The following is a 19,542-nucleotide window of genomic DNA, read 5'->3' as shown; positions in this document are numbered from 1 at the left end:
ACTGTAATCCTGCATTATGCTGCGGCTAGTCGCTTGCAGGTGACCAATGAAATATTCAATTCATTTCTGACTACTAGCTAACACATAAATAATATAATAGTTCACGTCTTATGATAAACTAGACTAAAAAGTAGGCATTGAATATTTTTGAGTATCTTACAAACAAACAGAGATATATCATCATCAAACATATTATTATTGCGTGGATATCATTGCAATAAACATGGTTAAATCTCTTCTCTATTGTTAAAAAAATGGAAGTAAAGGTAAATTACTTTGTAAATATAATAAGTATATCATGAATGTACGTCTCGTATTTCAAGAAAGGGACTACAACGGAGATAACCAATTTTCGTATATAACTAGTCGTTATTTAGAAAAAGCCGGCGCCGGCTGCTAGCAACATACAAATATAGAGGCCATAGGGAAATCTTCTGTGATACGAGAGCTACAATACAATGTGGTGAATAAGCGCCGCCCGGCGGTGGTCGCGCGCACTCTGCGGGGCTGTGCACGCGCGTGCTGCGACAGCCTGCCGCGGCGGGAGCACAGAGGGCGCCAGCGTGCCTCGCGCCTCGCGCCTCGCGCCTGCCGCAGCCGCAGACACACCGCCCGCGCCTCTCCCTAGCTCTCACTCACACTCTCAGATGGCGTTGATAAACACTCTGTGCTGCTTGCGCCACGGCTTTGAACCTGGGACCCATCACAAAACATATAGCTCCCATATGCATTACTTATATTGTAACGAGAACACCTAGCACCGGCTCGCCGCTACATGACACTGACGCCACGCACCACACGCCTCACTACGCCACACACACTACTCTACACGTACACCTACACGTCGCACACGTCGCACACGTCGTACACCTACTACAACGTGGTATTCGTACTACATTACTACGTTGTTCTAGGAAACACTTATGTTTTTTAAGACAACTCTCTCTCCAAGAACTACTCTTACGTCACTGGGCTTTTTTAAATATATAATACACAGCGGCGATTAAGTATGACTTCACCCAAAACAAGTGTTTAAGGATCACACTAATATTCAGACGTGACTACGTCTATCGTACTATCTGCCTAGCTCTTCGCTTCCAGTGCGGCGACTGGCTGCTGCTCTCGGACACACGAGGTAGTCCGGCACGCGCCACGTGATGTGTTGTTAGTAGTCGTCACGTGCTCATGTGTGTTGATATCACCAACTTATATTATAAGCGCACCCTTACAATGGAACAATTCACAAAAAGTGCAACTTTCTCGTTCGCAACAAAACAACGAGCGCCGCCGCTATCCTCCGCCAGATAAAAACGTTCCGCGCGCCGCGGACAATGTGCCCTCCCCCGCGCCCCCCACCCCCCGCGCACACACTAACACACACATATACACTAACAACACATGTTTACATACATAAATACATGCTCACAGTATCTAAATGTTGTACGTTCACGGTTGTAGTGCAGAGCATCCCCCGCAGCGCACCGGAGCTGCGGAGTGAACCAGCGCGCTGCGACTACATACAGGTAATACGACGTGTCCTACACTCCATATACGAATTATTTGTGGAAGCGCACACGAGGTACAGACCTGCACTCACCTGCTTGACCGTCGCACATACTGTACGTGTTCGTGTGCTGCGCGCGTTGATGTCTTCTGCAGACACCGGCGAGTGCGCCCATCAACGATAGTCACACGCGTGCATCTCATCAATGTCAGTCCATAGAACGGAGCTTTCGAAATTTAATACAAAATATGTTATTATGATGTAGCGTCGATCACATGCACGACTGTTGGTAGCAGACTTCACTCGCACTCACTGAAACAATTATCTGCGGTGATGACAAACGGGCGCGACGCACGCGAGCCGCACGCGAGCCGCACGCGAGCCGCACGCGAGCCGCGCATGTACGATACACGCGCATATACGCAAACGTCTTCATTCAGTTTGCACTGAGGCATCCGACATTTTTGTATTGTCGATGAATAGTATTATAATAATAGTTAATGAGGAAAACTTAATGCTCGATAGTAAAAATGTATGCTAGCTAAATCTCCCGAGATTTAGAAGTGTTCTTAATTCAGCAGCGCGTAGTGTTCAATAACGCATGGTGGTAGTGGTGGTGGTGGTTACAGGTGGCGCACACGACGACAAACCATTGACGTGTCTCTCATTAATGATCGAGTGTCTGACAGCTAAAACTTCTGGACAGGCAAGTCCATAGTGCCAGCAATATGCGAGCTCGACCTGCAGGTCGTCGAGCACAGAGCGGTCACCTGTCTTACACTAGCGTAGTGAGTGCGTCATCTAGTCGCGGCTCCGCGCGCCCGACGCGCCGGTGTCCCACACTCAACTCGTCTCAGTGTTCGTCCATCAGTCCAACAGTCGCTCTCACTGCATCACACGTAGTTTATGATACATGAGCAGTGAACACGTGCCCTGTACACACTGTACACACTGTACACACTGTACACGTACGACACACGTGACGGCTCCACTGATCTACTCGTTACTCACAACGCGTTCAACAGTTGACGAGCGAGTGAACGACGTCGCCGGTGAAACCGCACTCTTGTTGTTACTTAGTCAAACGAATTATATTATAATCTCGAGCATGAACAATAGACGTGGTATCGTGATACCGTGTGCTGCTACATTATTGAGAAGGTGGCATGCGTTCGCGCACCGCGCCCTATCGCCAGGGACGATCTGTGGCGACACGCGTGCTCCGCCCGCCACTAACTGACACCAGATAACTGACTGATATTATTTAGGTATATTTATCACGTTAAGCTCCGACTATTGTACAAGTAAGTGCGAGACAGGTGCATCCACCGGCGGCGGTCGTCTAGGTCGACTAGATCTCCCGACGCCCCGCGTCTCATGTCAACGCGCCACAGCGTCACCTACGACGCGCTCGTGCATTACCATTTCAAATTATTTTCTTATCGCAGCAACAATGTGTACTTTTAGTGAAATACGATAACGTTTAATTCTTATTGTAAGTGGTCGCCCGCGGTGAGAATGTGTCGAACGTACTTGATGTATAATGACCATGCACGAGCCCGGCGACAACAACCCGCGGTATGTCGCGGCATGTCGCGATGTGTCGCGGTGTGTCGCCGTGTGTCGCCTCGTGTCGGGGTGGCACAATGGCTCAGCGCGGTGCGGCGCGGCGGCGGCAGATAACGCCAATTAAGCCGCGCGCGCGATAACGCCTCGACTTGTTTATTGTATCGCGAGCGCAGCACACAGCGCAGGGCAGCACGCCACCACCCCGCGCCACCACACCGCGCCACCACCCCGCGCCACTCTCTCACGATACAATCTGCGTCGACTGCTGTACGTTAGTTTACTCTTACATGAACTCCATTACAAGCGTCATGCGAGTCCTGCTGCCAGTTGCATCACATTTGACTTTTGGCTTGACTTCCTTCTATCTTACAACCACGTTTAAACGCGGCTATTAACTCTTGTCCAATAACCTGGCGTCACTGATCATGATCATGACTGATGTGAAGTGATGTATGTAACTCGTGTCGACTGACATGTCCGAGTGGCGATCAATAACAAGAATACCTACATACAAATGTATTAAACGAAATACATACACAAAATATAAATAAATAAGATAAAACATTATAAGATAAAGAGCTACCAGCTAATTGGCCCGAACCAGAAATCAAACCGAGTGTTAAACTATACTTGGGCCATGACCATCGTGCAAAGTACGTCATGATCAAATGAATCATAGGAATGTGACAATGTGTGAGCGCGAGCGAGAGGGTCCGATAAAATGACATGACGTAGTTCGCACGTTTGTAATTTCCCGAGTATGGTACGATTCAGACCAACCGGCTCGCGTCGGGCCGGGCCGGGCGGCATTTTACAATGCGGTAAAGAACATTGAATTGTATCAACAGTCAATACAGTTCATATTTGCAAGCAACTTACGCATAGCTATCTCCGTCGGCATCCCGCGACGCGTCGCGACCTGTCGCGACCTGTCGCAGAATGCATTCGGCTGTCGCGACGGCCGACCGGCCCCGACCGGCTCCGAACGGCGCCGTCGGCATCCAATCGGCTGCCGTCGGGTCCGTTCGGAGCCGGTCAGCTGTGCGTCGTGAAATACGAACGGAGATTACGGTGCAGCAACTAGCGAATCATTGAAGTTGTGTTCTTCAAGCGACAGTTAACATATTAAAATCAAAAATGGATACGGAAGAAAAACTAATTTCTTTAGTCCAGAGTTCCAGACATATGATTGGATTCCAGCGGACGCTGTCGGCTGCCGCGGCACGCGTGCGGCTACCGCGGCAGCCGTACGCATACCGCAGTAGCGGTACAGCTCCGGCGGACGCGTTCGGCTGCCGCGGCACACGTTCGGCTGCCGCGGCACGCGTACGGCTCCGTTCCGATGCGGGCCGACGCTAGCCGGTTGGTCTGAATCGTACCTATATCGTACTGACCGCGCTGGTGCGCGGCGTCGTGACGTCGCAGCGTGCGCGCGCGCCGCCGCCGCCTGCTGCCGCCCGCCGCCGACGACGACCTGCACACACACACACACACACATACATATACATATATATTTACACACACACTCAACTGAACGCTGAACTAGTATCAAATCCAATGATATGAAAAGCTTACTATGCACAGGTTCATGATTTTCTTATCGCAGTGTCTTACTACCAGAGATGTGTCTGATAGCTCAGTGGGAAGTGATACACAGTTTGTCCCTCTTTTTACATACTATATAATACGTACGGAACTTCTCAGGATATACATATGTATGTATAATATGTCTAACCCCCGATTTCTGAGTACATTTAGCGGTAGCGTTTTTCTATATGAGTTTTAACGCTATCGAATAGATAAACTACCGCTAAAGGTACCTCAGAAACCGGGAGTAAGTCACGCTGCACATTGCTCTGAATACAATATAAATACTCTGAACCAGTATTTACTTCTTTATATAAAATGATTATTTAAACGAGATCGGACACTTCCTCGCACACACCTCCATCTGAAGATAATATACGAAGCGTCTCGTGCCGTGGAGCAGCGAGCGCGCCTCTTGTGACGGTTGCAGACCAATAGCTACATTAAGTCGGTTTAGTTCAGCTCGCCTAGCCCACGCAGTGTTTCACACTTGTGTGCACACTGCACTATACAATGTGAGCTAACTTATACTCGTATATGCGACGCTGAGTACGACCCCTTACTCATCCTCCGCCGTACTGACTGAACTTTCGTTTAGCTCCTAGTTTGCACTGGACATTATTTTAGAATATCTTAGCTCAGCTTAACTAATTTAGCTTAATTTAGTTTCGAAATCGCTGAGCTGTTGGTCTGCAACCCGCATCCGCAGTCTCGCCTCTGCCAGTGTGTCAGTGTATTGTAAATATCATGCGTCACATAACTCATAGTGCTACGTACCTCACAGTGAGTAGCGCGTGTCTGTTTGCGCAGAAGAAGTCAGGCGGCACGCGGTGCGCACGCAGCAGCGCCGCCAGCGCGCCGCCCTCGTACGTCTGGTCCGGCAATAGCATGTCGTGCCGTGCGGTACCGCGTCGTGCCGTGCAGTGTGTCCTAGGCGCACGGTACGCGACCACTGTTCACACGAACGCGTCCGTTGTCGAAGCGTAGAGCAGAGAGTCCACTGAAGGGATCGGAGTGGTGTCGCACGCCTCCATCTCGTTGTTTACGTTAAGTGGTCGGCGGCGGGCCGCGGCGAGAGCACTTACGCGCGCGTCCACGTCATAATCAGGCTCGCGACTAATGAGGTATTGTGTGTGGCGGAACAGCGGCACAGGTCGGCACTCGGCGACGTCGACAGCGCGTCATTACTCGCGGTGAGTCGGCATAACGCGCCGCCTGTCACACCGAGCCGCCTCGCCACTGTCGCTACCGCCGCGCCGTGCCGCGCAGGGCCGCAGCCCGAGTGCTCGCGCTGCGCGGGAGCGTCCGGCCGCGCTGACACACATCCGCGAGGCGCTCGCTCGCGCCGGTGTGCGGGGAGGTGCGGGGAGGCGCGGGGCTCAGCCCGGACGGAATGTCGCACGCGGAGCTTTTTGCGCGGTTTCGGCGAGATCGCGCACACAGCCACCTGAGCCACCAGTCGCACCACCGACACACTGACACACATCCACTATCACTCACTGTGTGACGACCACACTCCACAGACTGACAGACTCTGCACTACGCACGCCTCTTTACAAACAATCATTGCACTTCATCATTAGCGACTACCTGTGTTAGTCAGTGTATCACAATATCACACGTGCTAGCTGCATGTCTACACGACTATCAAATTGCTGTCTGATTGACTGACTTGCATAGTTAGTTAAGTTAGAAACATTAATGTGGCTCGGGCGTGCCTATTTTATAATGTAGGCACCACTAAGAATGTTTCATTTAATATTCCACTCCTAAGGGGGGTAGAATAGGGAATGAAAGTTTATGTGGATGTTCGTGATTTTTGAAGCTAGAAGTGCAATATATTATATTTAGGTCATTTATTTGAAAAAAAAATACGTGTTTCAGTTTAGAAATTCACCCTCTGAAGGGTTAAAATATGGGAATGAATTTTAGAATAGTTTTATTCTGTTCTGTTTCAAAGTAAGAAGTTTGAAATTGTATGAGAGTGTTTTAGCGGGTTAAAACCGCTAGTATATAATATATATTAGCTCATAGTTGGACAACCTGTAATGGCAGTATGTACGCGTCGAGTCGTTGGTGTTGTATGATAACATCGAGAATCGGGATAGATAACAAAATCACTATTTAGGAGACACTGCTGTAACATAGGAGAGTAGTGGTTGATACTTGAGGGGTACAACGATAAGTAGACTGCTTCATGTTACACGGTATATATGTGTGCTGGTAGCAGACTAATACAATATACCTACTACTAAGAACATGTTAACTACATGACACGCGAGCTAGCGATGCGAGTGCGGGGAGAGGGACGCCGACCACACGATATCGACTACTGTTACATTGTGGGATTCGTGTTATAATTATGTTACAAATAGGTATATATTATAAATGTACTTTCGCCTTACTTCTTGAAAGAGTTCCGAAAGTATTTTTTAATTTTTTTACCTATAATATGTCAACATTTGACATATTATCCTTTTCTATGCCCCACAAAATTTCTACTGGGCGTGTTTACATTCAAAATTCAAAATATCGTTTATTCCGTGAACTTCATAAAAAGTATTTGAAATAGTCGTGTTTAATATCTTTTTTTCTTGTTTCGGAAACGGTTTTCGAGACGGAAGAGAAGAACGTAACGTGTAAGAAACAACGGCAAGAAACTCACGGCTTGCTCATTTTTAATGTCAATATCGTTTTCTATAATCATCTAACAATACTCATCATACTAATCGGTGGCGGGTGTGCACTTACAAAATAGACAAAATCATCAATAACACCTGTTTGCTTCAGAGTGGATGAGCATCGACCGTGTGTCAACAGCTCGCACTCTGCCTTCAATATCTCGTGAGCGAATATATGCATCATTTTATATTATTTGAACTTAGGTAAGTACTGTAGAATTGTTAACATTATTGTAAATTTTCATATAAGTAGCTAATTAATGTTTTAATTTTAATTGTTATAAGTAGTTTTTTTTTTATTACCATGAATGTAGAGTACAAGGATTTGTAATTGTGGAATATTGTGCAATTTTAAAAAATAATAAAAAAATAAAAAAACATGCTTAAAACACGCCATGGGGTATCATCAGCAGGTATGTCAAGATGTTACGAGTTCTGTCCGAGTGTACGATCTGCCCCATGATCATCCTTATACAGACATAACAATGCCACTATCTAAAAACAATGGCAATTAAGCGTGCACGTATGTAACATACGCAGGAAGGCGACACTACAGTAGTTATGATCATACAACTAGTAGTCCGCTGAAGTTAACTCGCTCCCTCGCTTACAGCTGACAGTTGGTACAAACACGTCGGGAATACGTCCTCAAATGAAATGTCTAAGCTCTAACTAGACAATGTAAACTACAAGCAAGCACAACAGATGGACGCGGCTCGGGTGCGGCCGCGGCTGGTACAGGAGCACGCACATCGGTCGGTAATCGATCGCGCCGCATTCAAGCGAGCCAGTGACGCGGCTACGACCAGCTCGCGGAGCAGCCCCGTGACGTATCGTGTGACACCGCACCACTCCGCGCCACACCACACACGGACTCGTACATACCTCGCACGCCGGCGAACGTTACAACTACCTAGGCACTACTATGCACTACTACACACTGTATCACGTGAACGAGTATTTATTTATCGCGATTACACCATCAGGCATTATCTGGTGAGTTGCTCGATGACATCGACATGGGTGATGAAGGGTGCAATACCGATGTACGTCAGGCTGGCCCGGCTCCTTGGAATTTAATAATGAGATTGTTATCAATCCAATGTACCCGGGTATACTAATATATGTAACACCTTCATTTTCAATGTAACTCTTTTTAAAAGAAATTACGTGCACTTCTTAGTGGCCGGGCCAGCCTGACGTTTTCAGCCCGGCCACCTTGTTTCCCACTAATCTACAAAAAATACTGGCAATATTGTGCTACAGATGAAATGTACCCTATAATTTATGCATATGTAACACAAAATCGAATCCTAAAATGCAATAGCATACGAAATATTAGCGGTTGCAGGTGGCCGGGCTGAAATTATTTCGTTAATATAAAACAGTAAAACTGCAACACCTACCAAAAACTAATACCAGTACATAATGAGATATAGAGATATAGAATACATGTAACGCTTTCATTTTAAATTATAATACATATTTAGAAAGAATAATCACTTGAAATTATATTTCAGCCCGGCCACCTAAAAGCGGTAATATTCCCTAAAATCTTATGCCAATTTGTACAGTAAAACCTGATACAGCTATGAAATGAAAGTTACATTCGTTTCGTTTTAGTCGTATACCTTTAAGCCTTCTGTTTGACTAGATTATCAAAATCCTATCCAAAACCAAATGTCCTGAAATTAGTTAATAAATGATAGTCACTCTTCGGCAAGTTTCTCAGATTTTGATAATCTAGTCAAACAGAAGGCTTAAAGGTATACGACTAAAACGAAACGAATGTAACTTTCATTTCATAGCTGTATCAGGTTTTACTGTACAAATTGGCATAAGATTTTAGGGAATATTACCGCTTTTAGGTGGCCGGGCTGAAATATAATTTCAAGTGATTATTCTTTCTAAATATGTATTATAATTTAAAATGAAAGCGTTACATGTATTCTATATCTCTATATCTCATTATGTACTGGTATTAGTTTTTGGTAGGTGTTGCAGTTTTACTGTTTTATATTAACGAAATAATTTCAGCCCGGCCACCTGCAACCGCTAATATTTCGTATGCTATTGCATTTTAGGATTCGATTTTGTGTTACATATGCATAAATTATAGGGTACATTTCATCTGTAGCACAATATTGCCAGTATTTTTTGTAGATTAGTGGGAAACAAGGTGGCCGGGCTGAAAACGTCAGGCTGGCCCGGCCACTAAGAAGTGCACGTAATTTCTTTTAAAAAGAGTTACATTGAAAATGAAGGTGTTACATATATTAGTATACCCGGGTACATTGGATTGATAACAATCTCATTATTAAATTCCAAGGGGCCGGGCCAGCCTGACGTACATCAATACCGACACCTCTACACCATTAGTGGTGCTCGCAATTTTTTTTTATTAATTACAAAACCAAAACATTAATTCAAATAAGTAGATCAATAATTGTTGACGCTTGTGACAGCCGTTATGATTATTGAATCTATTATTAGCTAGAAAGGGGCCACCATTAATCACGCGATGTTTCTATTGGCATTTTTTTACCTCCCTCCCCCTCGGTGATCCGTAGTGAGGTTTAAGTCTACCCGTCCACCCTCCCCCCTATATCATTGTATTTTTTGCAAAGAATCAAATATAACGTCGCTTTTCGGTTGAGTATCGCGCGCTTGCCGAAAAAATAAGTACATGTGATATATTACTTCACCCCCTCCCCCCCTTGTGATATTTCGTTTTCATGGACCCCCCCCCCCCCTTCTTTGAGCCTCACATGATTAATGGACAGCCCCAAAGAGGGGACAGAAACCTTCTAATAAGAACTAGCGAGAAATGAACGGGCAATGTTCTCGATTTTGTATGTTGTCTGGACGTAGTTTGCGTCCGCTAGTTAAGTGTGTGTGTCATCCCCAAATAAGAGCCCAGTTGTTTGATGCGTTGCATTAAATAAAGTTTGAGAATACTGTGTTGTTAATTAGTTGTAAGTGATGCACGCATAGTGGTTATGTAGTGGTCGCATAGGGCTCGCTTGGGCACCGTGCGTGAGAACAAGTGTCGGCGGCGGTCGGTCAGAGGTGAGCGGTGCTCGGGCGCACAATTACGGGGGCGGAGCGGCGCACGCGCTCGCGCCACGCATGCGCCGCTAATTGTATAATGAATCGTGACGCGGTGATTTATTCGCAGCGAGCGCGCCCGCTCCCACAACACTCGCCACCCCCCAGCACCAGCCCTCGAAGGGTTCAAGGGTAATCACTACTAACAACTAGGTAGCTACGGGGTACTTTTTTTATTTAAAGACTACTCCCGCACTTAGTACCTACTTGGTCTGGTCTAGTTTAGTCTTGTGCCGCGGGGACTTTGACAAACATACAAACAACGGACACAGAGCACAACCAGACCAGAAACAATTATTTGTGGATAATTGTTCCATCCTTTGACTGCCTCCGTGGCGCAGTGGTTTAGGTCGCCACGCCGATACCACTGCAACGGGAGGTCGTGGGTTCGATTCCCACACGGAGCAATTATTTGTGCGATCCACAAATAATTGCTTCGGGTCTGGTTGTGCTTTGTGTCCGTTGTTTGTATGTTTGTAAAAGTCCCCGCGATACAAGAGCAATTCTTAGTGCGGGAGTTGTCTTTTAAAAAAAAAAAGAAAAAAAAAAAAAAAAAAAAAAAAAAAAATGTGGAGATTGAACCCACGACTACCCGACACAATGGTAGCGACGTGGTGAACTTAACGACTGCGCCACGGAGATTTTACATTTCACCGTATAGTTAGACTATTAGTCCTTATGCATTTTTTTTATATTTTAGTTACCTAACTGGAATAATAAAAGAGACTTTTTCAACGCTAATAATAAAACAATAGACGTGAGAGAATCTGACACTTTTACAATAATAACTTGCGGGTAACTTAAAATATATAGTTGGGCAGGTACTTATGTCTATTCTGTAGTACAGGTTTCGATATATTTAACAGGTAATTGATTTAATATTCAATTAATCAAAGTCAATTAGGTATGGTGTGTATTGAAAAGTATGTGATCAGTGATCATGTTTATCAGTTCTTCGCTTACACACCATTAACACTTTCACGGCCAAAGTCAGTTATGAAACTGTGCTTACTAATAAACAGCAGCTAGCAGACGATATTGTGTCACTTTTCACCGGTTGACATAATCACACACATAAACACTTTGAATGAACACTGTTTAGCATCAGATCGCGGCGCGTGTGTCGCGTGCAGGGCGCGAGGTGCGCTCCACGTGTGCGCGCGCCGGCTGTCTGCCGCGCACTGCCGCGCTCTGACTCTGACTACTCACTCACTACTACTCACTAGTGTTGTTTTATTCGATATAGTAAGTTGACATATCAAGTGTTACACGGTTTATGACGTGTTTATGATCATTTTAAATAGTCATGTACCGCATTCAGTAAATAATCGGCGACCAAAAATTAAAATTGCGACCACGGCCGGTGTCACTCCCGTATTGTCCGTTTGATATAAGATAACGCGAGTGTTCGATGTTTGTACACAGTCAAAGATGTCATGTTTTACCCTGTTGACTGTTGAGTCATGTCGTCAGCTTCAGAGTGGACCTGTTGCAACATAATAATATACTTACAATTGAGTGAAAATAAAACAGCCATTTAAAAAATAATGCACTTTTAATCACAGGGCGCAGGCTCCTTATTAGTAACAAAATAAATACCACAACAACCATACACTGGTACTAACTATCACTAGATGTCTCACACCGACCGAGCGACGATGTGCTCTTACAACAGTTACCACTACTCATATGCCTACTGATTATATCTACTACCAAATTCGTGGAAGTGTGATCTCCTTTACCGATAAATTATCATTACAAACTAACGGTACTCTTTATGCAGATCTTCACTTAATATAATATAAATCATATCAGCTACCTACAGCTTCGTCGATACTAAGTTGGCAACTAAGTGAGTTGTGATGAATATGCTACACGATACGAGAACGATGTGAACGAACGATCACGAGCAGCTGTCGGCGCTCGCTGCCGGCGCGGTGGACATGGAAGCACCATGCAGTCCACGGAAACGATGATCGTCGTGCTCGTTCGTCCGGTACTGAGCGCGCGCGTACTCTGCGGTACGCGCGCCCCGAGTAACTACACGTGTAAAACTACAACTAGCCACACACATACATACGTGTATGTAGGCGGTGGTGCACGAGGAATGTCGCGTATCACAAACGGCGAGCCGGGCTCGACAACTTTAACATACGTACAATAAATAGAGTATCAAGTTACAGCTATATACACAGTTTACTCGTCGCACTAACTTAACTCTACCCGGGGAAATAAATAGAGAGAGCGTCGGGACGCCGCGGCGCGGAGGTCGGCGGGGCCGGCGCTAGCGGCGGGCGCGGCGGCGGCGGCGCCGGCGCCTGCCCCGCGGCGGAGCGGCGCCGGCGGGCGCGCGCTAGTGCGCCAGCAGCTCGGACAGGTGCGCGGCGATGCTGGCGGCCGCGTCGCCCGCCAGGATGGTGCGGTGCGTGCCGGCCAGCTGGTGCGTGCTCAGCGGGCCCGCGCACACCTCGCGCAGCCCGTAGTCCTCGTCCAGCGCCACGTAGTTGTCGCGCGCCGTGAACAGCGTGACGGGCGCGCGCAGGCGGCCGGCCGGCTTGTAGGTGTCGGCCACCACCAGCTTGCGGTAGAACGAGCCCGCGGCCGCCGCCAGCGCGTCGGCGCCGTGCGAGCCCGCGGCGGCGCCCACCAGCGCCGTGGTGCGGGACACGCGCGCCTCCCAGCTCGGCAGGCGCTCCAGCTCGGCCGCCACCTTGGCGGGGTCGATCTCCTTGAACAGCTGCACGAAGTAGGCGAGCGCGTCGGCCTCGTCGGCCTGCGGCGTGCGCGCGGCGCGCTTCTTCTTGCCGCGCGTGGTGTGCGTGGCCACGAAGGCGGGCGAGCCGTCCACCAGCACCAGGCGCGTCTCGCAGCCCGCGCTCTCCAGCTGCAGCGCCATCTCGAAGGCCACGCCGGCGCCGAACGAGTAGCCCAGCAGCGTGTAGGGCGGCTGCGGCTGCAGCGCGCGCACGTGCGTCACGTAGAACCTGGCCAGCGCCGCCATGTCGTCCAGCGGCGCGGCGGCCGTGCACTGCAGCCCGTACACCGGCGCGCGCACGGCGCCCGCCACCACGCGCAGCAGGTCCACCACGCCCTCGATGGGGTGCACCTGCGGACGGAGCCGGTCAGTCTGGGGAGTCAGATCGCGCGCCTCTCGCGGGGACGAGCTACTGACCGTGACGACTTTGGAAAAATCTCTAAAATGTTTGTGTAGTTTTTTATGAGTTTTGTTTTTTGAATGTTTTTGATAAAACGATGAAACCGTATCTCGCAATTTTACTTTTTGTATTTCTTATTAAGTTTACCGTGAGTATCGATTTTACTACTTTAGGGATCTGTGTGTGTCGTGTGTGTCGCGAGCTCACCATGAACACGGGCTTGAGATCGGCGTCAGTCTTGGCGGCGCTGGGCAGCTTGACGAGCACCTGCTTGGGCATGAGCTCGCCGAGCGCAGCGAACTGCACGAGGTCGGCGGGCGCGGCGGCGTCGGCGGGCGCCGGCTCCCCGCCCGCCCCCGCCTCCTCGCCGCCCGCCATGCCGCGCAGCTTGGCGAACGTCAGCGTGCGGATCTCGCCCACGCCCAGCACCACGTCGTAGCCGCGCTCCAGCGTCTGCTTGATCTCGGCGCCCATGAGCGAGTCCATGCCGAGCTCCGCCAGGTTGGCGGAGTCGGACACCTTGCTGGGGTCCTTGATGCCGAGGATGTTGGCGACGGCGTGCACCAGGTCCTGCGTGGGCGCGGCGGCGGCGCGGCGCTTGTCGGCCAGCACCATGCTGGCGGCCACGGCGTGCGGCAGCGCCAGCAGCGAGCCCAGCGCCTCCATGCAGGACGCGATGCGCTGCGGCACCGTGCCGCCCACCACCGTCTCGTCGCCGCCCATCGTCTCCACGATCAGCCCCACCTCGCCTGCACACACGCAACGGTACGAGTGTCACTCACCAACTATTTTAATATCTCTGAATGCAGTTATATTTGCTTACTAAAATGAACATATATTTCGTTTAAATATAAGTTAATTATTTAAAGTTGTTTCGCTCCATGGCCCATCACTGTCTACGTGAACAGCGCGGTGTAGCGCGGTGTAGCGCGGTGTGTACTGACCGATGGCGCCCCACTGCACCGCGAGGCCGGGCAGCCCGTCGGCCTGGCGGCGCTCGCAGATGCGCTCCATGGCGGAGTTGGCGAGGCCGTAGTTGCTCTGTCCGGGGTTGCCGCGGCCGCACGACACCGACGAGAACGCCACGAAGTACTCCAGCTCCGGCGCCAGCTCGCGGGTCGCCGCGTCCAGGTTCTTGGTAGCTGCGGGCGGAACGTCCACTTAGAGGATCTTTCGTCTTTCGATATTCGAGTTCGGTCGTTCGAGTTTCGAACGAGACGCGAACGAGTGCGAGAAAAGAGAAGATAATTACCGTCTATCTTGGGCTTGCCGACGACCTGGAAGTCGGCGGGGGTCTGCTTGTCGATGAAGGCGTCCCGCAGCACGGCGGCCAGGTTGAACACGCCGCCCACGGGCCCCAGCGCGGCCGCCTCGCGCAGCAGCGCCGCGGCGCCGCCCGCGCTGGCCGCGTCGGCCGTGGACACGGCCACGCGCACGCCCGCCTCGCGCCAGCGCCGGATGCACCACGCCTGGTAGCCCGTGCGCACGCCGCTGCGCGAGTTCAGCAGCAGCTTGGTGGCGCCGCGCTTCACCATCCACTGCGCCAGCTCCAGGCCGAAGCCGCCCAGCCCGCCCACCAGCACGTAGCACTTGGCGGGGTGCATGTAGGTGCGCGGGATGGCCGACACCAGCTTGCTGCCGGGCCGCGCGCCCGCCGGCTCCTCCTCGCGCACGCGCAGCACCACCTTGCCGATGTGCTTGCCCGTCGCCATGTACCTGCGACAGCGCGTTCACTCATCACCCTACTCGGACTGCACGTGGCGTGTCAGTGTGTCGTGTGCTCCGTTAGCTCGATCCCCGTTACGTCTATCTTACCTCCGAGGACGTTCAACATTCATTGCGCCGAATATTTATAACTTTGTTATGTTAGTGCGACGACCTATAATAATAGCACATCTAAACAGAAACTTTCGAACTTCTAGCTTTCAAAAAGGGAAAAATCCTCCTACACACATTCGACCCCTATTTTAACCCTAATAGAGGATGATTGTCTTAAAACACTGAAGCACAAATACTTTCAGGGCCCACAAAAATTCCAAAAATCCTTTCCTAGTGCTCTACGATATAAAAAGGAGCGCGGTGCAAAAATGCATGTTTGTAGTTTGGGCCGTGGAGCGTTGATGTCAGTCAGTATGGTGTGCGTGCGAGTGTGCGGCGAGTGTTACCTGAAGGCCTGCTCGAGCTGGTGGTCGGAGAACACGGTGGCGGGCAGCGGCCGCACGGCGCCCGACGCCATGCCCTCCGTGACGCAGCGGACCACGGCCGCCTTATCGCTGTGCTCCTCGCCCGCGTCGAACAGCGCGTCCAGCAGGATGCCGTGGAACGTGGTGTTCTTCAGGAAGATCGACATGCCCTGCGAACAACGACACGCGATGTAGCGCTCGGCGCGGCCAGCGAGGGGGAGCGGGCTCCGGCGGCGGCACTCACCAGCGCGGTGTCGTTGGACAGGTCCAGCTTGCCGATCTCCAGGAAGCGGCCGCCCTCGGCCAGGCAGCGCACGGACGCGTGCAGCTTGTCGGCGGCCAGCGAGTTGAGCACGAGGTCCACGCCGCGGCCGCGGGTGCGGCGCTTGATGAGCTGCTCGAACGAGGTGTCGCGGGAGTTGCCGATGTTCTCGGGCGGCAGCGCGGGGAAGCGCTCGCGCAGGAACGCGCGCTTGTCGGGCGTGCCCACCGTCGTGAACACGGTGCAGCCCGCCGCCAGCGCGATGCTGATGGCCGCCTGCCCCACGCCGCCCGTGCCCGCGTGCACCAGCACGGACTCGCCCGCGCGCATGCGCCCGCGCACCGACAGCGCGTAGTAGGCCGTGGAGTAGGCCACCGGCACCGTGGACGCCTCCTCCAGCGTCCACTTGGCCGGCACCTCCCACAGGAAGCCCTTGTCGGCCAGCACGGTGCTGGCCAGACCGCACGCGGCGACCATGCCCATCACGCGCTTGCCGTTGGACGCGCGACCGCTGAATTCCAACCCGAGAATACACTCCTGCAAAGAGACATAGGATAGTGAGCGCCAGTCCGAGCCGCGGCGTCCGGCTCCCGGGAGGCGGGGCGAGACTCACCTGTCCGGCGAGGTTGCCGGGCAGCGCGTCGGGCGGCAGCTTGCCAGTGGCCAGCATGATGTCGCGGAAGTTGAGCGGCGCGCAGTACACCGTGCACAGGTCCGTGCGCGGCGGCAGCGGCTGGTCGCGCGCGTGGCGCAGCGGCGACTCGATCCAGCGCAGCGACGACAGGTCGCCGCGCGTCAGCGTGTTGACGTAGGCGTGCTCCACCTGCAGCTGCGCCGCGGCCGCGTCGCCCAGCGCCAGGTGCCGGTAGCAGCCCCACACGCCGGCGCGCAGCACGTTGACGGCCAGGTCGCGCTGCACCTGCGCCGCGTAGGCCGGCGCCGCGGGGCTGAAGGCCTCCTTGGCGTTGGGCAGGTAGTACACGCGCAGCGCGCGGCCGCCGGGCTCGGCGCGCAGGCACGTGGCCAGCCCCAGCGCGCCGCAGTCGGCCGCGCGCGCCACCACGTACAGGCGCATGTCCTCGCCCTCGGCGCGCGCCATGGCCTCGCGCAGCGCGTCCACCCAGCGGTACTCCTTGTCGTCGGCCACGTCGATGACCACGTGGCGCTCGGGCACGGCGGGCCGGCGCCGCAGCAGCACGTACTCGCAGCTGGCGGCCACCTGGCGCGACACCAGCAGCAGCTCGGCCTTGTCCACGGCGTCGCGCGCCGCGCGCTCGTCCAGCGCCTTGTGCGGCTCCTCCAGCAGCAGCATGCCGGTGGGCGCCAGCGCGGCCGCCAGCGCCGCCAGCGTGCCGGCGCCGTGGCGCGCCACCACGTCCGCCGCCATCACCAGGTGGCAGTCGCTCTCCACGGGGGCCGTGCGCCCGTCCTTGGCGACGACCTTGACGCCGAGGTCCTTGACGACGGCGGCGTAGGGCGCGGGCGTGGGCCCCGCGGCCAGCGTGGCGTCCACGCGCACCTGCGGCTCGGCCTCGAGCGCCTGCAGCGCCAGCGGCGTGAGCAGCGCCTCGGGAGCCCGGTCGAGCGCCGCCTCGGCTACCTTGAGCTTGAGCGCCCCGGCGTTTTCGAGCACGAGTTGCAGGCTGACGGTGAGCGCGTCACGCTTGGAGCGCGACGTGTCCTCGGTGGCGACGGTCGCGTTGTCGTACGGCAGGAACACGTACTTCTCGAGCGTGGGCGCGGCCTGCGGGTTGGCGCGGCGCGGCGCCAGGCTGGTCTTGACGCCGCGCAGCTCGATGCCGCCGGCGCTGATGACGTCGATGTCCCGGTGCATGCGCACGGGCACGTGGCGGCCCTCGCCCAGCGCCGCCACGGCCGCCAGCTGCGCTTGCGGGTCGATGAGCGCGCGCTGCAGCCGCGTGGGCAGGTACAGCTCGCGCGTGTCCACGCCGATGATGCCGAACTGCAGCATGGTGTCCATGAACGAGATCCAGTTGTCGTCCCAGGCGAGCTCGCCGGCGACGCCGCGCGGGTCGGAGGTGCGGATGCCGCGGAATATCCCGCCGTAGTTGTAGCCGCGAAGGCGCAACTCTTTGTAGATGTCGTCGGTGTTGAGCGGCAGCAGGCCCTGCTCGGGCGCCGGCCGCGCTTCGTCCAGGTCCCGCAGGCGCTCGGCGCGGGGGTCCTCCGCCAGGCGCACGGTGCCGGTCACCACCACGGCGCCACCCTCGCACACGTCGAACTCGCCCGTGCCCTCCAGCACGTTGATCAGGAACCGAACCGGCGTGTCGCGGGACACGATCGTCGCGCGGCGGAACTGAATGTTCTCCATGACGATCGGCGTCTCCTCGGGTTTTCTGTTATGCAGCTTCGCCATCGTCCTCCACACCAGCGTCTGGAACATTCGCACACACGCATTAGTGAGCGCGCGACTCGGGCGGCGACTCGGGCGGCGGCGAAGCGCGGCGGCGCGGCGCGACACGTACCAGGTAGCCGGTGGCGGGGAAGAGCACGCGGCCGTCGATGTTGTGGCCCGTGATGAAGGAGTCGTCGGGCCGCGACACGTCGTACTCGATCACGTTCTCGCCGGAGCGCGCCGCGCCGAAGTGCGCCACGTCCCACTCCTGCGAGTGGTCCCACACCACGTGCGAGGCCAGGCCCGGCGTGCCGCGCGCCACGGGGAAGGCCACGGGCGGGTACAGGCGGCCCACGGCGGGCTGCGCGCCGGCGCCGTACAGGCGGCCCAGCGCGCTCAGCAGGTGCACCAGCGTGTCGGGCGCGTCGCGCCGCACCAGCGGCACGTAGGCGGCGCCGGGCGCGGGCAGCGCGCGCTTCAGCACGGCCTGCAGCAGCGCGTGCGGCGCCACCTCCACCACGATGGCGCGCGCCGGCACCTCGCGCAGCGCGTCCGCGAACCGCACCGGCGACAGCAGGTTGTTCACGTGGTAGCTCGCGTCGCTCAGCTTCGCTGCAATGCGCCACTATCATATATCGCACTATACCGTGTATCGATATTTCATTCGAAATTTTGATCGTACGATACGCTTCGATATAATAATATGGTATTCTCATAAAATACGGAAATGGACTATTAGTCCGCTCAAAGAATACTCCAAAAGCGGGTGTAGAGTGCGTGAGAGGGATCCTAAGCAACTTCTTCAGAAATTGGTTCAGGATGCTTAGAGAATAAACATACAAAAAATCCCTGCCTCTAGGGGGAGGGCGCCGGAGTGGGGGGAGGGGGTTAAAGTTCCCATTTTTTAGTTTTTCTCTAATATCTTTGAAACGGTTCGTCGTAGAGAAAAAGTGCCTTCTACATAATGAAAGATACCTAATAAAATTGACTACAACTTTTGTTGTACACACTTTATAAATAGTTAAAATGAATATTTTTCAGATCGTGAGTGAGTGTGATAAATGTGAAACTTTGCTTTCGCTTAACTCTGGAAGTAAATGACCTACAGACTTGAAATTTTGGATTTGGAAGTTGTAG

At 53.0% G+C, this 19,542-nt stretch overlaps 3 protein-coding genes and 1 long non-coding RNA gene across 7 annotated transcripts in view; 1 reads left to right on the top strand and 3 right to left on the bottom strand.

Annotated features, from left to right (window-relative positions):
• The window catches only part of dachs (unconventional myosin-IXb-like dachs), a 35,486-nt gene extending 23,710 nt beyond the window's left edge, over positions 1–11,776 (bottom strand). The window contains exons 1-3 of one of the 4 annotated variants that reach the window (XM_076122949.1): positions 11,275–11,776; positions 5,438–6,250; positions 4,453–4,547 (exon numbers count right to left, since the gene is read on the bottom strand). In XM_076122949.1, coding sequence (XP_075979064.1) covers positions 4,453–4,547; positions 5,438–5,550 — 208 coding nt within the window. In that variant the 5' untranslated portion in view covers positions 5,551–6,250; positions 11,275–11,776. Of the gene's footprint in view, positions 1–4,452; positions 4,548–5,437; positions 6,301–11,274 lie in introns of those variants that run through there. The other 3 variants (XM_076122950.1, XM_076122951.1, XM_076122952.1) reach the window with 3 other exon arrangements.
• Positions 1,458–8,580, top strand: LOC142978484 (uncharacterized). Its single transcript, XR_012959759.1, has 3 exons — positions 1,458–1,523; positions 7,451–7,545; positions 7,955–8,580. It is a non-coding gene; the product is annotated as an uncharacterized LOC142978484 (long non-coding RNA).
• A 1,006-nt stretch (positions 11,777–12,782) lies between the features above and the next one.
• On the bottom strand, positions 12,783–18,671 carry LOC142978479 (fatty acid synthase-like). The gene is made up of 8 exons (XM_076122948.1): positions 18,536–18,671; positions 16,663–18,444; positions 16,032–16,586; positions 15,770–15,957; positions 14,857–15,320; positions 14,549–14,746; positions 13,812–14,353; positions 12,783–13,555 (listed from the first exon to the last, which is right to left on the bottom strand). Exons 2-8 carry the CDS (start codon positions 18,424–18,426, stop codon positions 12,803–12,805), a joined length of 4,464 nt encoding a protein of 1,487 aa, XP_075979063.1. The 5' UTR covers positions 18,427–18,444; positions 18,536–18,671; the 3' UTR covers positions 12,783–12,802.
• On the bottom strand, positions 18,467–19,017 carry LOC142978589 (fatty acid synthase-like; the record flags this gene model as incomplete). The annotated part of the gene is made up of 1 exon (XM_076123092.1): positions 18,467–19,017. A coding segment is annotated over one exon (551 nt), but the record flags the coding sequence as incomplete, so codon positions are not given.
• Positions 19,018–19,542: the final 525 nt, after the last annotated feature.

This window comes from Anticarsia gemmatalis, chromosome 14 (genome assembly GCF_050436995.1).
Source record: "Anticarsia gemmatalis isolate Benzon Research Colony breed Stoneville strain chromosome 14, ilAntGemm2 primary, whole genome shotgun sequence".
In the NCBI taxonomy this organism is placed as follows: domain Eukaryota; kingdom Metazoa; phylum Arthropoda; class Insecta; order Lepidoptera; family Erebidae; genus Anticarsia; species Anticarsia gemmatalis.
The sequence above is the reverse complement of the archived record's forward strand: the minus strand, read 5'-3'. Positions and strand labels throughout refer to the sequence as shown.